The sequence below is a fragment of the Poecilia formosa genome, unplaced genomic scaffold (assembly GCF_000485575.1).
Source record: "Poecilia formosa unplaced genomic scaffold, Poecilia_formosa-5.1.2 Scaffold103, whole genome shotgun sequence".
In the NCBI taxonomy this organism is placed as follows: Eukaryota; Metazoa; Chordata; class Actinopteri; order Cyprinodontiformes; family Poeciliidae; genus Poecilia; species Poecilia formosa.
The window spans coordinates 1574903-1596481 of NW_006800042.1; the positions used below are offsets into that span (position 1 = coordinate 1574903).

A 21579-nucleotide genomic window follows, 5' to 3' on the forward strand; every position below is an offset into this window, starting at 1 on the left:
TTATATTTTAGCTGACAAGTCAAATAGTAAGGTGAATATTTTAACAAAGTGATCATCCTGCGTGAGGGTGAATCATTTTTTTATTAGATGTTCGTGTCCATTGACAGACATTAGGTCATTAAAATTGATGATTAATTTGTTGTGTTCGTCCTCTGGACCTCACTGACTTCTCTGGACTTGTTCCTGCGGTCGGGGAATTTGTCAGCTGGTGTGAATCATCTGACAATTTATTTCAGCAGAAATCCTCTTTCTGTTTTTTCCCCTCCTGGTTCTGGATGAAAGCTTTATTCTTGTTTTTATTGAACCTGCTCTTACTTTTTCTGTTTTATGTAGACTTTAATTGAATTTGTAAATGACTTTAGAGAACTTCTCTCTCGTCCATCCACCACATTGCTTCTCCTGATTGCCTGATTGTCAGTATTCATTACGTCTGAAATAAGAAGCTCAGCTAAGGGTGTCCTTATTGTGTTTGTCCAGCTGGCCTGTTGCTGCGGCTCAGCGGCCTGCTCCTGCTGCTGTAACTGCTGTCCGAAGATCAAGCAGTCCACTGGAACCAGGATTATGTACGCCTTGTACTTCCTGCTGGTCACCGTCATCTGTGTCATCATGATGTCCCCCACTGTGGAGGACATGATGAAAGACAATGTGAGTACAATATTGAAATAACTGATTAATTAACAAACACATTTACAAGGATGTATGCAGATAATAACAGCTAAGCTCCGGATTATATCAATAAAATACCATTTTGCTTACTGATTTTAGTTTGCTGAATAAACCTCTGAAATGTGCAGCATTCCTCCAACTCTTTAAACCGAGAGTGGGAGCAAGTGTTTACTTCTAATAAATGACTTTCTTTGTGATTCAGGGATGATTGCATCAGTAAGATCTCTTTCATCACTCAAATTGGAGTTCTTCATTGTAACTTCCTGCAGAGTATAGTTATCAGGCCAACAACTTTTAACCCAGATTTCGTCCTGTTGTTTTCTGTGTAGCTGGCCCACCGTCTCTCTCTCTCTCTGTGTTTAGTTTTGACAAAACTTTGGGGCAAACATTCTGTGAACATGAACACAAAAACACTGTACCACCAGTCAGACATGGTCGTGGGAGTCTGATAGTCTGGGGATGCTTTGATTCTTCAAAACGTGCAGGTTTTGTTTTAATTTATTGAACCCGGGGATTCTGCTGTGTACCTGGAAATCCTTAATGCAGAATATCCAGCAAGCGATTTGTGACCTCAAAGCTCAAATCCACTCAGGTTTTGCATCAGGACAGCAATCCAATATTTTAGTTTTTATGATGGTATTATAAACTCACTCAAGCTTATGTTGGATTTTTGTGATCCAATAAAGAGTGATCCGATTCATTCAGCGTAATGTGTTCACTGTACAACACAGAACTGACCTGGAAAAAAGGCCAGGAAAAAAACAAATATATATATATTGTTCAGCCATATACTTATGTGTATATGTAAATGCATTGTGTGTGTTAAAGGAATACAATCCTTTGCTGATTGTTACCGTGACAACAGCCAAGCTTCCTCTTCCGGAAGAAGCTCCTTGGTGACCATATTTAACCGCTAGTCTTCCTGTTTTGTGTATCCCTTTTCCAGTATTTGTTAAACATTTTGACAGGACCCCCTGCTGTGTGTTTCTCTGTGATACGAGGATTCTCTACAAAAAAAACCCCAACCCAAGCTCAAAATGGCCTCTGATAAACCCCTTCACACATTCAGGCAGACGCTGTCAGTGACACACTGAGCACAGTGGGAAGTCCCTCCTAAGAGAGCAGCCATTGTGTGTGGGGGAGTGCTGGTCTCCTATAAAGAGATTTACAGCAGTTTGAAACAGTTCAGCCATTCTTCGTGTAATCACAACACCATGGACATGCTAATATGATCCTTAATAGGAGACAAAAGCTCCAAAATAAGGCTTTTTGCTCTTTGTCATGATCTGGCTCCGCACGCTGAAGAGATGACGGCTTAATCTGCCCGAATCGAACATGTTCAGCTGTCATTTCTTACCTGTTGAAGTCGCCAAGCGGTGACTAGCACAGATGATATTTTACACCTTTCTGAAGAGCGCTGGATTTCATTCATCTTTTCTTTTGAAAAAGACAAGCTTATTTTCATACATATGTATCTTCTGAAGTCTGCCTTGGGAAACCCATTTCACATAATAAACCATAATCACTAGAAGGATTGATTGGGTAAAATTTGTACCACGATTATTCAAACTATTGTCAGTGCTTGGTGCTGCGATTTGAAGTAGCAATTCAAAGTTTTTGAAAAAATTACATTCTGGTTACTGCTTTTGTCATCAGGAAAGTTATTTTAAATGCGTTTTTTTTTTAATCCTCTTTGTACTAGTTACTCACCTGAATGAAACATGGAGGCATCAATAAAATCAATACACACATCTCCCATGACTGACTTGAGCTGTAGGATGTCTTAGAATTGAGATCATTTGTGTTTAGACATATATTAGTCATTTACATGTTAACTGTGTTCAAACTGACGCATACAGGTTAATTTTATGATATTTCATGTAACCTCTGCTTATACATGTACAATCTTAGAGCTGAGAAACGAAGCATGAATGTATCTTCAAGGCTTTCCCTTTTCAGCCAGTAGACCTGTTAAAATTAGATGCACACCTGGGGAAAACATTCACACACTTTTGCGGCACACACCAGTGAGTTCATGTGTGCAGAGGCTGGCCTGGCCACTGGATCACCATCTACAGAGTTGGATGCAAAAAATCTAGCCTGTTGTACAGGGTGTGCTTGCCCAAAGGGATTCGTATGCATCGTGCTCTAATTACCTGGCTCTCTCTTCAGTTTTTCAGCATGTTAATAGATTCCAGCGCTGTACAGCTTTATATGTGGTCTAAATAAATTATGCTTGAGCTTCTGAGAACTGCAGGCTGACTCCAGCTCCTTTGCTTGGGCTGCCAACAAAAGAAGTGGGGAACAGAAAAAAAGTTACCACTCTTATTCTGTTTTCCATTTCTCTCCCATTTGACTTGGACTCTCGTCTCTGAAGCTGGCAGGTTTGTTCGCCATATATCAGACTTCATTCTTTGCTTTTTAAACCCAGAAGGCGTCTCTTCTGTTGGACCTCAGCCACCAAAGTATAATTTCCTGCTGAAAGCCACACCAAGTTTCTCATTTTCATTACTCACTCTTGCTTTGCCTCTCCTCTTGTGATGCAGTTTTTGGAGCTTGAACTGTGATTTTTTATTTTTTATTTTTTCCCCGTGTAGTTTGTTCCATCTCTTTTCCCTCTTCACATTTTTCTGACTTGGTGACAAAAAGCGTTTAATTTATTCATCTGCGGCCTTTGTGTGTGTACACTGTCAGTTGGTTTTAAGGCCCCTCCAACAGGCTGCAGAGAACCGAGGATGAATGAGGGCTCCACAGAGAGACCGCACATTTGTTGCTGCTGCCTGTTCCGTCTTTCAGCTCCTTTAGAGCCGTGACACAGAGAATAGACACTATTGGGCCCTTTCACTGAGGCCACACTCAATACAAACATAAGCAGAGGTGGGTCTCTGTCCACTGCCACAATGATCTAATCTTGGTATTTTTCTTCTTCTTCTTCTTCTTCTTGCTCTGTGGTTTTGCCCATCAGATCCCCTTCTACAACGAACTGTGCGAGAAGATGAATGCAGGGGAGAACTGCAAGACTCTGGTGGGATACTCTGCTGTCTACAAGATGTGCTTTGGAATGGCCTGCTTCTTCTTCTTCTTCTCCATCTTCACGCTTCGGATACACAGCAGCACAGGCTGCAGAGCGGCCATTCACAACGGGTAAAAATGAGCGGCTGCAGTTCATGAAATGCACAGTTGTCTGTAGGAATGAAATGCAGCCTCAAACCTCGTGGCGGGACGCCGTTTAGAGAAAATGCATGCCGAGTCGGCAAGTTGTTAGCAGATTTTGGTTTCACATTTATTGACTTAAAAACACAAAATAAGATGAGATTGAATAAAAATCAAATTATTGAATAAAAATCTAATGTTCTTGCCTTGTAAATATTTTGTGATGCCTTCATTAAGTTATTGAAATACAATGCATTTATCATAATCGTGTTTACATTTTTACACTTGAATATTTGCTTAAATAGTTTAATTGATATTACATTAGTTTAGATTTGAAGATATATTTTTATTTCTTGCCTCCCTTGACGATCAGCTTCTGGCTGCTGAAGTTTATCCTGCTGGCTGGTTGTTGCACTGGAGCTTTCTTCATTCCCCAGGAGAAAATCTTTCTGGAAGGTAAAACACCTTTTCTGCAAAACCAAAGTACTTTCTGCTGTATTCCTATGAAGCCTGTTGTTAGGGCTGGAACTAATGATTATTCTAATAATTGATTATTTTATTGATTATTTTTGATGATTGTTCAGTTAATCACATAAAAATAATTCAGCAGGTTTTTTTATTTAACTGTGTAGGCCTTTTTATTTGATATTAAAAGATGTAAATGAATAATTCAATTTCCTTTTTTAATAAGAAAACAAGCATTTTATTGCTTAAAATGTTATAACATTCCTTTGGTGTTTGTTTGACCATTTGTTCTAAAGGTTGCACCTGCAGCTAAAACATGTCCCTATCATCAACATGTGAAAAGCTCAGGGCTTTCTGCCTGACTTAATATCAATACTCAGGCTAATCTGTTGATTATTTTTTGGATTAACCAATTAATATTTGGACAACAAAAGGTGCTTAACAGGGTTTTTTTTAACAACATTTGAACCAGGTGAAGCTAAAGCTGATGCTTGAGGAAGTTTGGGTAGCAAATATTTACAGACGAAGTGTTTTTATCGTGAGCTTCTGCTTGTGACAAAATGTTCACATTTTTGTACAGTTTTGGTTTAATTACTGCTGCGAATATGTTGTTCTTTCAGAAATTGGCCTATTTTGAGTCTGTATACTCAAGTACAATTGATTACATAGTTTGTTAATGATTATTCCAATAATTGATACATCAGGAAACCCAATTAATCGTTTCAGTCATGTCCGCTACATTAATACAATTTTGAACGATCTGAGTTTTAAAGTCTGCAAAAAGAAAGATTTAACTTCTGATATGGATGTGATACTAGGGGATATGAAAATACTCAGTTGTATAAAATAAACAAAAATAAAAAAAACTTGGTTTCATCCCTTTTGTTGTATTGGAGAATGTTTATGTTTAGCATTTTATCTTCCCATTAGGTCATCTAACCACAAACCTCAGTGTGTTTTACGGTGGTTTTATGTTACAGGTCAACATGAAATACGGTGCAGTTATAGAGAAGTGGGACTTTCAAAATCTTTTACCAATAAGATGAGAAAAATTATGCCTCTAAATAACAGTGTGATGCAATGATGCATTTAGATCCACAATGACCATTCTTTCTAAACCTGCCTCTTTTATTTATTATTCGGTTCTCCTGAGCTCAGAATGTGATCTTGTCCAACACGTGTCCTGCTCTCTGTTTAACCTGACAGTGTGGCGCTACATTGGAGCTGCAGGAGGAGCCATATTCCTGCTGATCCAGCTCATGCTGCTGGTGGAGTTTGCTCACAGATGGAACACAAACTGGTGAGAGCTGAACAGTGTGGCTGTCATTGAAAGATCAGTGCTGACCTTTATGTGTTGGAGAAAACCCTAAAAATATTATTTACTCTTTGGAGGCTCTAAAAAAAAAAAAAGTTGTGACGAGAGAAGAAGAGCTTTGTGTTTAAATGGGGCGCATTGTTCAGCAAAGATGCATCTTCCAGAAAAGCTTCTGGTAGATGGTGGCAGATTGTTTCCAAGATGTCTGAAGGTTTCAGTCGACAAGAAATAAAATGTGAACCTTTGCTTGTCTTCATGCCACTGTATTAAATGTAAATCTTCCAGACGAAGTAAAATGACAGAACCTGCGCAGCTGTAAACCTTTCCTGTTGTGTTTCCATGGTGATGCTGCAACTCATCACACATTACTCTGTCTCCCTTCCTGTGAATTTTCTTTTAGGTCATTTACTCCTGGGTTGTATTTTTGTATATTTTCACTCCTGTTTTTTTTTTCCCTGTTAAATTATTCTCATTCAGTTTGTATTCCCTTGTTAATATTCTGTTGTTTTTTTCTGTTCCGCTTTTTGCTTTTTCTCCCCCTGACACCCTCTCTGTTTCCGCCTGCAGGAGTTCAGGTGTGGAGTACAACCGTCTGTGGTACGCGGCGCTGGCGTTTGTGACCCTGATCCTGTTCAGCATCGCGGTGGGAGCGGTGGTCTTCATGGGCTTGTACTACACCCATCCTGTGGCCTGCTCTCTGAACAAGATCTTTCTGGGCATCAATGGCAGCCTCTGCTTGATTGTGTCCCTGCTCGCCATCTCCCCCTACATACAGAAATGTAAGAAACTTTAATACAATTCAGTCTTTATTATTTATGATAGTGTTTTTTTGTTGTTGTTGTTGTTGTAATGTAGAAATTAACCACATATCTAAAAACAATGTAGCTAAAATATTCTGATTCTTGAACTTGCTGCAGTGACAGAAAACAAATGTTTTGGCTTTGCACATCTAGAAACCATAATTGTTGGATGAAATAGTCAGATTAGATGAAAAGGTTCTAGGAAATGTCTAAGTTGGACTCAGGTCTGGCTTTGCACTAGGTCGCATGGAGTTGATCCAAAAAGTTAGATTGTTGGTCTTCTCTGTCCAGAACTCCTTCTTTGATGTTTTCTATGTGGCTTTTGCTAAACATGACTTCTTCTGGCTTACTAATCCTAATAAAACACACCAATGCTATTTTTTTTAAATATTGGGATTAGGGTGTGACAGTATGTGGGGTGTGAATACTTTTGTAAAGACCTGTTTGAAGATTTTATTAAAATGTCTGTTTGCTTTTGTTTCTGCAGTGCAACCCAGATCAGGGCTACTGCAGCCCGGGGTCATCAGCGTGTACGTCATGTACCTCACCTTCTCCGCTTTCTCCAGCAAACCAAAAGAAAGTAAGAACAGACATATCTGTACCAAGCTGTAACAATCTGTAATTAATATTAAACAATATGTAACAATATGTAATTAATTTTAACATTCTGTAATTAATTAGTACTAACAATCTGTAACAGTCTGTAATTAATACTAACAATCTGTAACAATATGTAATTAATATTAAACAATATGTAATTAATACTAACAATCTGTAATTAATTAGTACTAACAATCTGTAACAATCTGTAATTAATACTAACTTCGGTCACAAGTTAGGTTAGCATTTGATAATTAGCTTAAGCTAGTATTCGTTGCACTGACAGTTTTATGTTTATAGATGTGATAATATAAGTCATAAAATGAAAATGTTCTACTCTACATTTCAATCCTTCATTGGTTGTAAATATGTTTTAGTTTTCACATATATGTTTCCACATGTTTTCTTCTGCTAGTGGTTGAAGTCGATGGCGTGAACCAAACTGTCTGCGTGTTTCCCTTCAACTCCGGGTCAGAAAGCGACAAGCAGATCGTCACCGGTTTGGGAGCAGTGATCCTGTTTGCCTGCATCATTTACTCCTGGTAGGAAGCAAAGCATATTGCATGTTATCGGTCACAAACCGAAGCAGTTGTGAACATGTGCTGAGCTGTAGCCTCCGTCAAAGATGAACACACGTCTTCCTCCAGGTTCGTGACGTGACAGTTCAAAGACAAGTTAGCAGCTAAAAATCAGTCAAACTTTAATAAAATGGAAAATATATTTTTGGAAGATCAGACAGAAAAAATGCATACAAAGATTCAGTCAGATCTGGTTTACATTCTGATTGTCATTCACAAATTTTCAGAAAGGTGATGATCTTTCTGAAATGATGATCTTTATTTGGCAGGTTAAATTGTCTAAAAATGGAAAGTAAGTGAGGAAACCGGAGTATTTCCACCAAAGCAAACACAGAGCTTTAAGAAGTTGTCTGCTTTCACTGAGCTTTAACAGAATCACCCGTCACTTTTACTGATCTTACTTTGAGGTTAATCCCTTTAAAAAAGTGAACACAGTCAAACGATGTGCATTTTCTTTGTTGTGGCACTGATCCATGTAAACTGCTTTCTGATTCCTAAGCTTAATGTTGACATGAAATCATAAGACTGAGCCAGCTAAATAAATAACTGCAGTAGTTTCAGTGTCTGTTTCTGGGGAAATTAACACAATGACACAGATAGACCATGTGCATGTATTTTCCTGGAAACCTCTGGCCCGTCTCAGCCTTTAGTCTTGTTTTTCTGACAAACAGGAAGAACAAACTGCCTTGCAGGTTTATAGTTAAGTTTTGCTTCCCAACTCTGTTTCTCTTTGCTGATTTTTCAGACACATTGTTTTTTTACTAGTACACATGGCAAAACAATGACTGAGGATCAGTTGAAGAACAATAATTGGCTAAAATACCTTTCTTGTGCTATTTTTCTTTAAATTTTCCTAACAAAACGAACGGACAAAGCATTTGTAAAACAGATACGTTTTTAACTGAGCCTTCACTGATTTCATGCAGTGCGATGCTTATCAAAAGAAACCCAACTGAACCTCAGGAGCACTCAGGATGATGAGAGAAACGATAACGACGCAGGCAGCTCAGTTTGTATTGGCTGGCTCTGGAAAGCTCCATCCAGTTGGCTGTATCTGAGCAAAAAGCTGGGGGAGACACAAACTGTGGCTTTTACGCCTTTGGTCACATGTGTTTCCCATCAACTGGAGGCATCCTGTCTCTTGTGGTTGCGCAGGCTGCTAAAACGGCAAATTATCAGGAAAAAAAAACAAAAAAAAACAGGGTGATGGAATTATAACCGTTCTCTCTATTTTTGTTCCCTTTTCTCTCCTTCTTCAGTTTAACATCGACCACCAAGCGCAGCTCTGCAGCGCTCCGGGTCTATAGGAACAGTGAGCCAGAAACTGAGGTAAACGCACAAATATTCAGACCTCACTGGGTGTGGGAAGCTAAATTAAAATACACGCTCATAAAACAAAAAAACACAGCAACAGTAAAAAAAAAAACCCCATCGACTCGCTTTCAGACAGATGTGGCCAAATTGTACGTGAGGCGCCTGTTTTTGTCCCGCGTGTCTGGTCCCTCTCAGCAGTAACGTTTTCTTTCCTCCACAGAGAGCTCGCTGCTGCTTCTGCTTCGGAGACGACACAGGTGAGGAAAGTCTGACAATTTGTCCTTCACAGTCAGAGTCCACACACTCAATCTAGCTGCTACTTGGCTGCCAGATTGAGGATGGTGAGAAAGCATTGGTCAGTAAACACAGATGATGTCACTGTTACTAGGAGGTTATTGTTGCAAAGTAAAGCAGGATCTGGGGTGAGGGAGAAGCATGTGTTGGGTCACACTGCCACCTGCTGGAAGTACACATGCACTTAGAAATACTAAGCCTCGTCATTAAGGATTCGGGCGTTTTAAACTTTACGTGCACTGCTGACCCTCATCTTTCATTCATGATTGTTGTTTTTGTCGTTTCCAGAGGATTATGAAGAGGAGAAGACCACCTCGGGACAGAGCGTGGTGTACGACGAGGAAGAAAGAACCATCTACTGCTATTCCTTCTTCCATTTTGTCTTCTTCCTGGGCTCTCTGTACGTCATGATGTCCATCACCAACTGGTTTCAGTAAGTTTTTCATTTTTGTCTCAGCGCTCTGTATTTGTGTCTTACTGTTTTGCGCGCGTTTTCTCGGGGGACTGTACCGTCGACTCTTTTACCCCCTGCCTCTGATCTGATACGGGTCTCAAAGCTTTTACTCTGGTTGAAATCTGAAGTTGAGTTCAGACGGTTTTCCTGTTCCTCTGCCTTTCCCAGTTATGATGACCATAAGATCGAGAAGCTGCTGGACGGCAGCTGGTCGGTGTACTGGCTCAAGGTGGTGTCCTGCTGGGTCTGCCTCTTCCTCTACATAGTGACGCTCCTGGCTCCCATGATGTGTCCGAAGCGCTTCGAGGCCTAGGCCACCCTCTTCTCTCTGATGGGCGAGGCTAAGGGACCACCTTGAAACACAGCCCTACACTACCCCCAACATTCAGAGTGGAGGATTATCTTTTTGTTTTACATGTTACAGTCTTTGTTTTACAATGTTAAGCTGGTAATACCTTGATGGTCATTTTTTTTAACTCTTTTAATACCACTGACTGTCTTTGTATTTCCTACAGGTCTGGAGTTACAAAAATAACACCTGGAGTTGAGTTACATTGAAAACCATTGAGCCTTTGTAGATTCTCTGAAGTGGATCTTTGTTGCATTATCAGACTTTTTATTTTATTGCGTTTTCCGTTTTTCATTTTTAATCTCGGCCAGATGCTTCAGTTCTGTGAAATTAAACCATCGAGAAGTTGTAGCAAAGGTTTATATGTTTGTGGGATACATTTAGTTGGAGAGATGTTACAGAAGATGTATTTATTTAATCCTGAATGAAAGGAGAACTATGGTGTGAATTGAGCAGGTTTGGCCTCTTAACAATGTTTAAAAACTCATTCCTCAGGCTTATTGTTTAAGCTCTATGTGTTGTGATTTGTTATATATTGTGTTTTGTAGTTTTTTCTATGCAACGGAACAAGTTGTTGATATTAGACTCCCGCTGTTGTGAAGTTTCCACTTAGATCACAAGGGTAAAGTTTTACTATGGCCAGTGCTCCCTTTGAGCCGAAACCTTTCTTAGAGAAAATCCATCTCACCCGCGTGTTTCCGCTCATCGTCATGCATGGCAGGAGGTTTTATATCTGTAAAGTGCCACCTCTCTGGAAGAGCTCCACTGAATCAACATTGCATTTGCCAAAGGTAGCCAGCAGAACTGCTCACATTGTTTTTGGTCTGTCGCAGGAAAAGATACAACTCTGAACATTATGTATTTGCTGACTCATGTAATCACAGTTAAACGTTTTATGCTTCTTCGTCATCATGACGTCTAGGAAAAAGCCAGCACAGTTGATGTCAAAAGTGATTTATTCAACACTGGATGTTGAATTTACAGCCGAGTTAAATTGTATTATAGAAAAGAAAAAAAAAAAAATTATGACATCACACTGCAAAGCTGAACAGTTCCTTCAATCATCTCTTTGTCTGATCGCTCTCTTCACGTTTCGAAGAAGGAGACAGAATCATGCATAGCAACAGAGCTGACATTTTAATCGGCTTCATTGTAAACTCTTCTGATATTCATTTGTTTCTGCATTTCAGTGATTAATGTGAATGTAGAAATTTAATGGTGCTTTCAAACAGGGGGGAGAAAAAAACAATAAAGTAAGACATTGAAAACCACTGTAAACGAAGGTTTATGACTGACAGTAATTTGACCAAAATGTTTGAAATACAAAGTTGTAGGTGGCATGACGCTCACGTTATTTCAATAAAAACATGCATAACATGCCGTCAGATGTCATTTTTCTGTGTACAGGTCAGTAGAAAAGTTCAGATGAGATATACAGTAATTTAGGGCCTTTATTCATCATTCACAACTTCAATAAATTTGAATATTGTTAAAAACAGGGTCAGAACGCACAAGCTGCATGTCGGGTCCATGGTTCAGGAGAATATGCAACAAATTATAACCTGCACCTGCTTTTCTTCACTTTTCAATTCGAGTCAGGAGAGAAACTAGAAACTAGTAGATGCAGAAATTTCTTCCGCTTGCTACCAGTTCTGATAAGAGAGGTCAGAGTCCATCTAAATTATGCCAGAAGCTTGTTTAGAGACATTCAAATGAATACGAGTGAGTCTACATGCGTAGTGTAATCTAAAACTGAAATTTGGCGTTCAAGCAAGCATTTCACCTAGTTGTCATCATTCCAGAGATTAAAACATACTTAATACTGTGTAGTTTTCAAGATTTATTTTACTTAAAGCTGCCGTATGTAATTTTTATAAAAAAAAAAAAAGTATTTGCTGAAACTCCCACTTTATCGTGACAATATAAGACAGATAATCTGTGAAAAACATTGAGCTGCCTTTTTTTATATCGTCACTAACACAGTGACAGTTTTAACAAATATGTTTTTTAAAAAATGTTTTAGATGCGGCAGCTTTTATTATATTTAAGAAATGTTCATTGAAAGCTTATTATGTTTGAGCAGCTCTAATAAACTGAAGATATATTGCATAAACATGAGGAAAAACTGCTGATTTACTTATTGGACTAACAAAGGATATAAAACACAATGTTCAGCTCCTCTAAATGCCGTCACTGAAATGGTTTCTTCCGTTTTCCTCTGACCTATCGCCTACTACAGCAACACATCAACGCAGCGTCTTTCTTTGTGGTAAAAATCCCCCGTTGGTGCTCTTTCTGCCCCTTCACTCTGCCCCTTCCACCTCTTGATAGTCGTCAGGAATGTTGTCTGAAGGAGGAAAAGGAGAAAATAAAATCTCACTTCTATGATCAGAGCTTTCATTTCCATTTACGAGAGCATTGTTAGTCAGCAGACACTCACCGTTACAGCGGTACTTCAGGTTGGACCAGATAATGTTTTCCTGAGAGAAACAGAACACACCCAGTCGCCCACCTCTCATACTGGTGTCAATGATCACCCCAGTGTCCGCCACCAGTTTGGACCCCTCGTAGAAACGAGCTCTGAGTAAAACATAAAAAGAAACAACAAAAACAAGCCACTTCTGGTCAGAAATATAAATTCACTTAATATTGGGATTATGTGTTCATTTATTTTAAACGATGCAAAAGAAACAATTGTTTAAACACAGAGATTTTCTGCATAATATTAATTTATTGTCTCTTGGTTAAATTTTACACAAAGGTTCAAATTAATGCATGAACCCCCTAAAATATAAGTTGAACTCTAACTTCAGTCTTCTGTAGCGATGAACAAGCTTGTAACCTAAAGCCGACTGGATACTGGAAAATGTTTTATTTCATTCACGTCACATTTTATATTATGCAGACACTCTTTGATGTTGATTCCACATTTGGGAAGAGTAATCTCCTTGATTTTAATAGAAAGTGACTCTCCCATGTGACGCTGTGTTGAATCTCACGAGACACTGCTTGTGATTTGCTATCGACTTCTCATTTGGGTTTACAATCCAGTTTACTTTCCTAAAAGACTAACAGTTCGGGTCAGGTGGTGGAAACTTGAACTCGTTTGGGTTTTCTAACAGAACAATGAGTCCAAAATATCAAAACTGGTTTCTGGGATGTTAACCATTAAAAGCTTCAGTATTGACCTGGACCTCAGAAAATATGGACTTAACAATGGTCATATGTACCTTTAGAGTCATGGCAACAAAATCCATAAGGCTGAGATGCATTATGCTATAAGGCTTTGGGCCAAATTAAAGAGTGGTAAAACATATGGTTGTGCATAAAGATTTTGATGGAAAAACCCCAAATGAAAATGAATTCCACATCAACAATGAAAGCAGGTTAGCCTTCCTCTAAAACTGTGTCTACAGTGTGTTTGATGGAGCATGTCTGCCTGTACCTGATGTATCCGACCTGCGGTCTGTGCTGGAGGAACCAGCGGTAGGAAACCTTGTCCTTCCAGCCGACATTCCTGGGGTCCTTCCACAGGAGACGCACCTGGTCCGTTGTGTTTCCTGTGTGCCACAGGGAGTTCCTCATGTACTCACCAGGACCCGTCTTAGACTTCACCACCTGTTGAAGAAGAGCCATGTAGGACCGAGGAGGACTCCGTCAAACCGATGGAAACAGACGTCACGCAAACCTTCAATTGTATTCCAGGCTCAGCGACAGCTCTGAAGGGCGCGGCCTGCCAGTAGGTCTGCTCCGTCTGTTTCCACATCACCACGTAGAAGGAGGACGAGTCCTGGTAGCCGAAAATGAAGCCAGCATAATCATCGTCCGTCACTGTGTTCACGTGGAAGGTTCCCTCGAAGTCAACTCCACTGAAGGCTTTATAGCCTGGAGATGCACACAGGAGACAAACAACGGCCCAGATCAGAGGATCCATGGAGGGAGATGGGAAATAGCTGGAGTTATTGTAAAACTGGACACGGCATAGCAAAGATACTCAAGTATTTACCAACAGCAAGGCCAGGATCAGAGTTCATGGTCTGGACTATCTCCATACCCTGGAAGAGGAAACATGCCGTCTATAAGGCCTAACAAAATAATCTGAAAGAGCTTCGACAAGGAAAGACATTCTGGAGGAAAATCCACTGCAAATGGGCTTAAAAGTCTGAGGTAAGAAAGATAAGATGAGCCTCGTTGCTGACCTGGTTGAGCACCACCCAGTTGGGATCTATCTGTGAGTCTCCCTCAGGGTCCAGCACCACGGTCTGGTAGGCTCTGAAGTCGGTCAGCGTGACCTCAGCGTTCTCAGGGCAGTGGTCGATGATGTCAATCACGTTGTCCTTGTCAAAATCTCCCTCGCACGCGTCTCCAACTTTGTCCACTAAAATACATCAGTAGAGTTTGGTTGTCGTGGAAACGCTAAAACTGAACAACCGCAGTCAGAAATGTACAACTCACTCATCACGGGTATGGATGTTAAATTAACTTTATATAGAAACAGCCTGAGTACCAACCAGGCCCGAAGATTTCATGAACTGGAAGTGCTTAAATGCCAGTGTCACTGTCTACAGTGAAGCAAGTTTCATGTTGACATGTTATGGCATACAGAACAAGAATAAACTCCCTGGTCCAACACTAAATCTTCAAGCTACACTGAAATTTTCAGCTATTCACATGGACAAGCCAAACACAATCAGATGGAGGAAAGAATTTGCTTTTTGGCCATGGTGACAAAAAGTTTCCTTGGAGGAATTACAAAGAGGGGTTGAAACTTAAGAAAAGTGACGCATAGCGGTGATGGTGCGCTGCACAAAGCGGATGAAGTAAAAACTTTGGTATGGATTAATCAGTCTACATTAAGCTGTTGCAGTGGCTCCAAGTTCAACCCTGGTTGATCATTAGCTTGCCTGATTTCCAGGCAAGCTAAGTCCTTGCCTGGAAACCAACCTCCTTTAACTAAACTCTAAATATTTTTCTTCCACAAAACACATGCGGTTTCTCTGCAACTTGCTAAGGGAAATTCATCCAAATGTAACTGAGGATGTGGATTCCAAATGGATGAAAAAAGTCCATCATATTCAAACCTCATTTTTGCATGATAAGATGATGACTGTATGCAAACTTCTCCCGTAAGCTGTACAAAATAATAATAAAAAAAAGAACACAAACTGTCTGAGTCCTTTTGGTCTGAGTTGGGAACCAGTCTGCAGTTATCTTCACTATCTGGTATGCCATCATTGTCGTCATCGTCGTCACATTCATCTCCCTGCAAGAAAGAAACTGCAAATTGGTTCTCTCTACATTAGCGATATGAATCGGTGATTATCACCAGGTGTTAATTAAATATAAAGAACGAGATTAAACCATTCCATCTTTGTCTGTGTCCAGCTGAGACGAGTTGATGACAGTGGGACAATTGTCTTTCGTGTTCTGGTGACCGTCACCGTCACTGACAATAAAAACAAACAAACAAAAAAAAGAAGACAGGTAAAAACAAAAAAAAGAAAAATACTTTCAAGACAATCAGCCAGTAACGCAGGGTGTACCTGTCTATGTTGTCATCACAGGTATCTCCTACTAGGTCGTCGTCTGAGTCCGACTGCAGGCGAGTGGCACAAACTCAGTTGGTGACATGGAAGAGAAATCTCCCTATTGGTGTTTTATTGTTACCTGATTAGGGTTGGCCACGTCAGGACAGCTGTCACACGCGTCCCCTACGCCGTCGTTGTCCCTGTCTGCCTGATCTGGGTTCGGGACTCGCTGGCAGTTGTCAAGAACGTTTTTCAAGCCTGGAAACAGGATTAAAAGCACAGCGGCTGGTTGGATGTAGCCTCCAGGGCAGTCGGAATGCATCACCAGATGGCAGCGTTTGTTTCAAATTGATGGTGAAATAGTTTCCAGTGGTCTTCAGCTCCTGGCAATGGCTTGCCACGGAAAAAATTATCTAAATGACGAGACAGACATGAGCTAGTTCTCAGCAATCTGACCACAGAGTTAAAAACATTACCGAGAATGACCAAGACGAGGGAGAACCGCCAAGCCCAACACCGAACAATGGGTAAACACAAAAGGCAAGAATTTTCCATCGGAGTTAATCAGAGTTCCCACCGAACGCCGATTAACTAAGGTATGAGGGGGAAAGGTTTCGGGGAAAACATTTAGCAGTTGGAGTTCTTTTATGCAACACTGCTCTGTATTAGCATATCCTGAAACCCAGAGATCTAACAGGTAGAAGATGTTGACTGAAACAGACACTAAAGAAGCAGGGGGATGTTTTTCACAGAAAGGCAATAACAAATGTTCCCGTCTGCGTCCTCCTAACAGGAAGGTTCTTATGTCCAGACAGACTGGCCTCTGGAAAATCCTCTCCGACCGGTAATGCTTTTATCAGATGACTGCTTTCACTCTTGGTTCCTCTTTTCTTTTGAAGTAATTTAGGCAATAAAACCAGGGAAAGGCCACTTCCCATAATCTGACCACGTATAAAACAAAAACTTACACTCCTGATCCGATAAACAGCCATCAAACTAATTATTCACACTCTTACCGTCTCCGTCCATGTCGTCGTCACATTCGTCTCCCAGTCCGTCCTTGTCCGTGTCCCTCTGTGAGGGATTTTGGATTGTTTTGCAGTTATCGCAGGCGTCGCCGTGGATGTCTTTATCACTATTCTTCTGGTCCACATTTGGGACCAACCAGCAGTTATCCTGGGACAGACAAATTAGTTGTTGTTGTTTTGTTTTTTTTCAACACAAAAGTTACACACACCTCCATGCAACGATAGTTCATACTTTTTTTAACATTTTGACAGAGATAAGAAAAAAATTATACATGAAAACACTTAAGTGGAAATGATTTTAATCAGATTACTGCCTTCATTGTAACTTTCTTTATTATGTCTAATTTAGTCACTTCCACTTACACAGTTAGAGAGCTCTTTTACCATAACATGCATATTTCTGAAGTGAAGCTAAAAATGCTCTAACAAATCACCCAAAACATAACATGCCCCATTAGTGAAACATGGTGGTGAGAGCATCATGCTGTAGGAATGCCTTACTTCAGCAAAAATGGGAAAGCCACAATCAAATTTATGGTTGTAAACTCACAAAATATGAAAATTCAAGGCGCAAATATCATTCTGAAAGGCACCAAATCTACTGTACATATGATGAGCTAAGTCACCTACGTCTACGTTAATGATGCCGTCATTGTCTGCATCGTCGTCACAGGCGTCACCAGACCCGTCCCTGTCCGCATCCTCTTGGCCAGAGTTGGGCACAAACACACAGTTGTCCTGGAAAACACACACACAATAGTTTCTGACGTAAGCCTGGGCTGAACATGAGAATGGGAGGAGGACGTAGGAATGGAGTACCTGGTTACAGTTGTTGTCTCTGCACACAAGATTATTGTCTGGATACGCATCAATATCTGTGTCCTTCCCACATTCGTAGCCATTACCAGCCCAACCAATACCGCACTACGATTACAACAACAACAAAAAAGTTTATCATAACATATTGCAGTGACAAACAATATTCTTTACATCGATGCCTGTTGGGAATATGTACCACACAACTAATGCTTCCATCTCTCTCCACAATGCACTCCCCATTGACGTCGCAAGGGTTCGGCTGACCATTGGGGCACAGTCTGGTGCCATGACAGCCTGTCAACTGGTCACCAGTGAAACCAGCCCTACACTCTCCACATCGGAAGGAGCCCTGAGGAGGAAGACACAGTCAGAGACGGCTGTCCTCATCTATTAAAATGGCACACTGTACATAAAGTGGTCTTACAATAGTGTTGTAGCAGAGGGAGTTGGGGGTGCAGCCTCCGTTCTCAGGCGGGCCCAGACACTCGTCTAAGTCTTCACACACCTGGGAGAGGAGGAAACGTCAGACACAAAACACTAGGTAGGGTATTTTTGTGAATTAAAAAGATCTACAATATACAGCAGGGAGGGCTGAGTTAGACCTGTTTGTGTGATTTGGCGTAAGACACTCCGACGCCATTGATCTCTGGTCCCATGTATCCCACGGGGCATTTCTCGCAGCGGAAACCAGGAGCGGTGTTCACACAGCGGACGCCAGGGAAACACGGATTAAAGCTGCACTAAAACTCAAAAGCAGAGAAGAAAGATTATGAGTAGCTGAGCGCTGCCAGGTGCCGCAACGTGAATTAAAAAGCTTAATCCATACCTCATCTACGTCGTCACAGTGAACCCCGTCTCCTGTGTATCCATCAGGACAGGGGGCGCACTGGAAGCCCCCTGACTCTGAGGGAATGCACATGTTCTGTCTGAAACAGGTCCCTGGCGGGCACCCAGTCAGATGGGAAGGAATGACCACCTGCTCAGGACTCGGACCTGGGACAGGGTTGGTGGGACTACCTCCGAGTCCTGTGAGTGAAAACAGAAAAAAGTTCATGTCTCTTGTTTCAACAGAGTTTAAACACTGTATACAAGGAGGAAGACCTTTTTTTTTACTGCTTACCACAAGCCAGACACTCAGCAATGGTGTTCCTCAGAAAGTTTGTTTCCTTAATCTACATCAGAGCATCGTGAACATTGTTAGAATATTATCTTTCAGCTACAATGGAAATTCTGAATGATGACATCTTAAAAATCAGACTAAAAAAATAGCAGAATGTTTCTGCCTCACTGTTTAACATTCACATTTGACTAACTCTTACTGTGGCTCTTTACACAGCCCCTAACATCTACTTGGTTAAACTGTATTAGCTTATTTAGTCTGATGGAACAGAAACATATAATTAATATCTTTATGAATCCACAGCTTAGGAACATAAGATTGAATAGTGTAATAATTATACATGATTTTTATAAATACAATTATCAAAGTATTTAAACATTTAATAAACTTTTGTTTAAATATATTTTTCTTCATTGAATCGCACCGTCTTTGGATCTCCATAGAAACCAAATTGAAAAAAGAATTTAAAAAAAATCTTCTAACCTTCAGCTGCTTCCTGTATGATTCCCTCAAATCTACTCTCCATTGTGATTTTACTTTATTTCAGAGCAACTCTGAGAGCTTTCTCCCTTTCCATGCATTAGAAACAGACTGACAAATGGAGACAGAGGACACAAGACCTGCTTGTGGAGCAGCTCCCTCATCTCAGACAGCATGCTCTTCAGCTCCTGTATGCTGGTCTGATCTTGCACCACCCTGCCTCCCTGGAAACCTGAGCAAAGTTATGAATCAGCATAAAAACTCCCAGACACAACCAGCTTGGGACACCATAGACCCATGTCAACACACCCAGCAGGTGCAGAGACTCCGCTGGTTCCATGCTGCAGTCCTGCAGCGTGGCCACGTTGTCGATGGTGTCCTCAATGACCAGCTTCAAGTCTGTCAGGTTATCCTGACAGAGAAATAAAACGGAGCGCATAAAAGCCTGAACAACGGCCAGAGCCATACATTCTCATCACAGATCTCTCATTCACCTGTCCGCTTGACTGCAGGGTCCTCAGTGCCACCTTGTTGGGCCCAGGTGGGAGTGACCCGAACGCGGCCGGCAGGTCATTCACAGTATGAGCGAGCCTGCAGTCGACGTAGATGTTAAGGCGAGGCGGGCCGCGCTGGAGGCCGCTGGCGTGCATCATGACGTGGTGCTCCCGTCCGTCTGCCAGGGAGCCGTGGTTGAAACTGGTGGTGCCAAACCTGCCGTCGGTCTTCTGGTAACGAAGCGTCACTGGAAACGGAGCGATAAACAGAGGCATCAGAACCGGCGTGGACTCACAGAACAATGAGGCGTTGGCAGAACAAACCCACTTTTGCTCAGTTTGGCTTGCACATTCAGCTCCAGGTACTTGGTGTTGTCTTTGGGGTTGAGCACACTGAACAGAGAGGTGGGGGCCCTGTTTTGGAGCCTGAAGGACGAGAGGAGGAACGCCTCATCCCTGCCTTTGTTCTTCAGGCTTCCTTGGAGCAAGTCTGGCAGGCAGTCTGGAGACACCAGCAGGTCGTAGACTAACACAGGAGAGAGCTGTTAGAGGAATGGGCTGCGCATCAAATAACAGCAAAGCAGTAAATTAGAGGGACCAAAGAGCTTATTAATCCTTTTTCAGTGTAATTTAGTGGGATTGCATGTTGTAAACACAAACTACTGTAGTGCATAATTCAGCGTTTGCTTCATGTGTGGAGTCTTTAATCTCAACTTCAGCTTCAGGGAGGTTTTCACATGCATACCACACTTTTCAGATGTCTATGTGTAAGAGAATTTAAAATGAAAACAATTCATAAAGTGAAATCTCAATAAATCACATTAATGCTTTCAGTAGAGAGCGGACGAAGGTAAAGTGCTCCATCTGGAAGACTTTAAGTGGTTCTGTGATCCGGTGTAGCCCAGTTACTACTCCTGAGTCACTGTGTTGCGGCTCTTTACTGAGTGTGACAGAACCCCTTTGTGATGTGCGTGCATATATGTATGTTTGTGTGTGCAAGTGAACTTTCATGTTAGCATCCTGCTGTGTTTTTATAGAGCCGCAGTAAATTCTGTCCACTGAGGAAAAACCTCTTTGTGCTGCACTTACATGCACAAACACAAATGACGGATTCAAAGAATAACACAAAGTGACACAAAGTTGAATGAAAAAAGTTGAATGCAGACTCTGGGAAAGCTTAGATCTCAGTAATGTGCTCCCCTAAGCCATCTCGTCTAGGTCGGTTTGTCATTAGATCACAACATCAGACTCTAAAGTTCAGGGGGAAAAAACTTGCTTTAAGTTCACCTTCCACTGCATCTGCACTCCTATTTTTTCTCATGTTGAAATGGAAAACGTTTCATAGCTACAGACTACCAAAATCTTTGGTAAATATGTTTTCCACGAGAGCAGAAGCGGTACTTACCAATACCCTCAGCTGAGACAGTGAGCAGCAGTTGCTGCAGCACCAGCCATAGAGCTGCTGCTGCTTTGAAACACATTCCAGTCACCAAGCGACACCTCAAGAAAAGATTTCAGAAGTCTCCTGTTGACTGATGAAGGTGAACGGACAGATCTCACACGGCAGAGGTTAGATGTTGTTTTTTGTCCACAGGCACAGCTTATAAAGTAAAGGGGAGTGTCCTTGCTCACTGGTGGCACTGTAAGTGAGTACTTGTGTTTGGTTATAATTGCGGGGGAGTTGCTTCTCTGTACCGTCTTATGTATACAGTTTGGTCAGAATATCATCACCCTTACAGTAATTGCAAACATCTGAATACAAAACAAGGCACTGGAGCGATTACTTCCATTGCATGGGTGAATTTTCTGTTCTAATGAGCATATTCAGTGCAAGGTAAACATAGAATTTCTTGAGTTTTGTGCGTCTTGTGTTTTAAAATGAAATATTTTAAAACTTCTATACACAAACCCAGCCATCTGAAAAAAATAACTATTCTGGAAATTGTCATTTTTCCCAGATATTGCAAAACTTCGTCTCAGAAATGGATGTGATCCCCTTGGGTAATATTTAAACAGCCTGCTGATCTGTATAAATCTAAGGCAGATGTTTTCAGTCTCCTTATGATTCCAGGTTATGTCCTCTACACGCCACTGCAGTCCTTTTTTTCTCTAATCTACTGCA

At 41.1% G+C, this 21579-nt stretch overlaps 2 protein-coding genes across 3 annotated transcripts in view; one reads left to right on the plus strand and one right to left on the minus strand.

Moving 5' to 3' along the window:
* serinc5 (serine incorporator 5) overlaps positions 1–11222 on the plus strand; it is a 20229-nt gene extending 9007 nt beyond the window's left edge. Inside the window, exons 2-12 of the mRNA XM_007559280.2 lie at positions 478–645; positions 3632–3810; positions 4193–4275; positions 5491–5584; positions 6167–6378; positions 6887–6979; positions 7415–7541; positions 8837–8906; positions 9112–9148; positions 9474–9618; positions 9808–11222. Coding sequence (XP_007559342.1) covers positions 478–645; positions 3632–3810; positions 4193–4275; positions 5491–5584; positions 6167–6378; positions 6887–6979; positions 7415–7541; positions 8837–8906; positions 9112–9148; positions 9474–9618; positions 9808–9952 — 1353 coding nt within the window. The 3' untranslated portion in view covers positions 9953–11222. The remainder of the gene's footprint in view (positions 1–477; positions 646–3631; positions 3811–4192; positions 4276–5490; positions 5585–6166; positions 6379–6886; positions 6980–7414; positions 7542–8836; positions 8907–9111; positions 9149–9473; positions 9619–9807) is intronic.
* thbs4a (thrombospondin 4a) lies at positions 10289–21338 on the minus strand. 2 transcript variants are annotated; one of them, XM_007559279.2, is made up of 23 exons: positions 20863–21330; positions 19786–19983; positions 19458–19705; positions 19273–19375; positions 19104–19195; positions 18484–18535; positions 18190–18389; positions 17966–18103; positions 17788–17868; positions 17560–17712; positions 17364–17468; positions 17175–17282; positions 16533–16692; positions 15656–15774; positions 15532–15584; positions 15350–15434; positions 15155–15251; positions 14188–14366; positions 13995–14043; positions 13677–13873; positions 13434–13606; positions 12429–12568; positions 10289–12335 (listed from the first exon to the last, which is right to left on the minus strand). In XM_007559279.2, the coding sequence occupies exons 1-23, from the start codon at positions 20936–20938 to the stop codon at positions 12292–12294; spliced, it is 2850 nt and encodes a 949-aa protein (XP_007559341.1). In that variant the 5' UTR covers positions 20939–21330; the 3' UTR covers positions 10289–12291. The 2 variants fall into 2 exon arrangements, with proteins under 2 accessions (XP_007559341.1, XP_016530362.1); XM_016674876.1 differs by having other exon boundaries at positions 17175–17468; positions 20863–21338.
* Positions 21339–21579: the final 241 nt, after the last annotated feature.

Excerpts from the sequence above, each read along its gene's own strand:
- thbs4a (XM_016674876.1), bottom strand. The coding sequence starts at position 20,938 with ATGTGTTTCAAAGCAGCAGCAGCTCTATGGCTGGTGCTGCAGCAACTG. Across the intron at positions 15,435-15,531 it reads TGTGATGACAACATAGACAG|TGACGGTGACGGTCACCAGA; the intron begins GTACACCCTGCG and ends TTTTATTGTCAG. Across the intron at positions 12,569-13,433 it reads CCGCAGGTCGGATACATCAG|AGCTCGTTTCTACGAGGGGT; the intron begins GTACAGGCAGAC and ends TGTTTTACTCAG.